Source organism: Notothenia coriiceps, unplaced genomic scaffold (genome assembly GCF_000735185.1).
Source record: "Notothenia coriiceps isolate Sejong01 unplaced genomic scaffold, NC01 NC01_scaffold00012900, whole genome shotgun sequence".
In the NCBI taxonomy this organism is placed as follows: Eukaryota; Metazoa; Chordata; class Actinopteri; order Perciformes; family Nototheniidae; genus Notothenia; species Notothenia coriiceps.
In genome coordinates, this window is record NW_011345601.1 from 15,500 (window position 1) to 18,407 (window position 2,908).

Below are 2,908 nucleotides of genomic sequence, written 5' to 3' on the forward strand. Positions count from 1 at the left end.
TTTGGGGTACTTCTCCCCGTGGACCCCGTCATCACGATGAAGGGAGGGATCAATGTATGCTCTCAGGCTGGAGCCTCAGAGGGACCGGCCATCTCTTCACCATTGGTCTCATCAACTGGTTTGACAGGACTCTCCTCTGCATTTTGGGTCACGTCTACATTTTGGGTCTCCTCTGCATTTTGGGTCACGTCTACATTTTGGGTCACGTCTACATTTTGGGTCACGTCTACATTTTGGGTCTCCTCTACATTTTGGGTCTCCTCTACATTTTGGGTCACCTCCCCATTCAGCTCCTTCTCCTCCACAGCCTTGATCTTCTTGTAGTGAAGGCAAGGGATGCTGCTGGTCGGAGGGTCGTGTTTCTGTACCAGGAAAGAAGACCCCAAGAGTTTTTACAAAATGTTGACCGTGGTGAATTTGAAGCCATTGTCGACTTTATCGTAGCGTCTTATGAAATGCTCACTGGTTTGGAATAGAATAAATACATTTGAGGGGTATGAAACAGGATGCCATCAGATTGTTACCGTGGGTTTGCTCAACAATGCTAAGCACCACATCTTAAAATGGTGGCAAGAAGACTGAGAGAGAATCACTAAAGTCTTTCCATAATCCAGTAAATACAGGTTTTGACTGGGATAATCTGTTAGAGTGTGATTTATTTTAAATGTTCACATACCTTTCTAATCAAATATAAACTTGTTTTTAAAACATGGGACCGCCTAATCTGCTGAAAGGCATGCTGGTGTAATGAACTACAGCATTTCTTATAATAAATACCCTTTGGTGCAGCCAACTAATAGGATCTGTAGGAGCCAAAATGCTACCTAGCCTGAGTTTATTATTTGTATTATTATTATTATTATTTGTTTACGTCACTTTAATTTGTATTTGTTGAGCACTTGTCACATGGGTGTGATTTGTGTATTTATGTCACCTGTTTCATGTCGAGTGCAGATGACAGAGGGTGAGCTTGTGCTGCCATTTTTTTCTGTTGACCGTTTTGTCCCTAGAGTTAGTGTTTTGATTTTGTTTATTAAATATCGTCAAACTATCTAACTTCAGTGTGGACTGTCTCATTGAAAACACGTCGCAGTTTATAGCCAAGCTTATTAGCCTCTCAAATAGAATGGGGAAATGGAGCCGCCACAGGATCCATGCAAACAACTTGAATGCAGTGCTCACGTGTGAAATGTAGGAAGCTTATAAAAAGACACTTGTGTTGCATCTTACCCTAATACTGCCAGTGCCAAGGAAGTAGGGTCTGGACCAGGTCACCACTCTGGTTTCTCTGTGCAGGTAGACGGGAATGCCCGAGTTATGGAATGTCATGATCCATCCGTCTGGGAGAGGCTCAGTGGGGGGGCGCCCACGACCTGGCGTGGGGGGGAAATGCAGGTGCTAATTAATACTTTTAATGCATAACTGAATATCTCTCCATTCATATCAGTTGAGAGATATTCACACTAGGCGGTGACCATGAATGGTGGATTATTCTACCCAAGGAGCCTGATCGTCAGTGGCGGGAAAATGTAGTTATTTAGGAACATCATTAATTCAACTTTGTGTCACCTAATAGTTGAATATCAATGTTGGATTACCGAAAAAGAAGTGAGCGGAAACATTTATCTAGTTCTTGCACACACAAGTTCATGTATTTGGATATGGTATCAGATCATGTCATAGGTCAGGTCACACACCTTTAACAATTATTTGAACAATGAGCGCATTTAAATAAAAATAAAAATTTCAGAAAGAAAACACAATTTGGATCATTTAGGACTTTTTTTAAATGTATGTTGACAGGTCACTTTGACTCTTGCATTTAGTATTTTGAATATCATATAGTATTGTGCCCCAAAGTACTGAAACTGCACTCCATGATTATTTGATGGAACCAGAAACAAACGCAGACAGATCCACCACTCACTCTTCAGGACAGTCTTAATTTTGGTCATCATGGGCTGAACCCCTCCTTCTCCGTCTGACGGGTGATCACTTTCCCCGCCATATTTGTCCTCTGACGGACGCATCTTTTTAGGGACAGGCATGCCCTCCTCCAGCAAGGCGTCCACATCGTTGTCAAACTCCTCCTGGAAGAGTGAGTGGTTAAGGCCGGGAGAGAAGATTGGGTCACCCGAGGCCTGTACTACGAATCCAGTTCAACAGACCCTGGATATGTTTGAGTTATCTGGCTTAACTAACCCAAAACAAACACGCTCTCGCTAAGCGGTCCTACGACGCTGGTTATCAACTCGGTAACTCAAGCCAGGGTTTCTCTGTCTGGCTGAGTGCTCGTTCACATGAAAGGGGCGGGGTTAGCAACATTTGACCAATCACAAACATGGAGAAGCGTACTGACTGCGCAGAGTCATACTTCCTGAATGAAAAGTCAACTATAATATTAGACAAATATTAAGAAGTTAAACTTTAAACATCCATGACTTAAACACTTTATCCAGGATCAAAGCCACATAGCTGCACCTGCAAGGTGAATACAGCTGGTAACAGAAAAAGTGTTTGAATGCGTCCATTAACAGGTTTATGATATCACTGCCCCGTCTAAGACACCATCTGACTTTAATTACATTTGACTCGAGTGTTTCTTCAACTTAATGTGTTGCTTAAAATAATACTTCTGCATACAGTATGTGACACTGTGAGTGTTGCACGGCCAGATACGGCTCAGCTGACTCAGATAAGGAGATATATGATACATTATGATGTGATATGAATGATAATCGGACACATCGACGTCTGCACTCACAGTGCCGCGGACTGTATGTAATGTTACTTTGATCCGGTTACTTATGTTAACTTGTGGCAGATATTCAAGTAAGCTTTCTTAACGCTAATGTTATAATAGTCAGATTGCTCTGAAGATGGGAGGTGATATTCTATTCATTTTCAC

General features: G+C 42.1%; 1 protein-coding gene across 1 annotated transcript in view; it reads right to left on the reverse strand.

Moving 5' to 3' along the window:
* Positions 1–6: 6 nt before the first annotated feature.
* The window catches only part of dgcr8 (DGCR8 microprocessor complex subunit), a 6,555-nt gene continuing 3,653 nt past the window's right edge, over positions 7–2,908 (reverse strand). The window contains exons 3-5 of the mRNA XM_010773722.1: positions 1,928–2,090; positions 1,231–1,373; positions 7–362 (exon numbers count right to left, since the gene is read on the reverse strand). Of these exons, the coding sequence (XP_010772024.1) occupies positions 63–362; positions 1,231–1,373; positions 1,928–2,090 (606 nt within the window). The 3' untranslated portion in view covers positions 7–62. The remainder of the gene's footprint in view (positions 363–1,230; positions 1,374–1,927; positions 2,091–2,908) is intronic.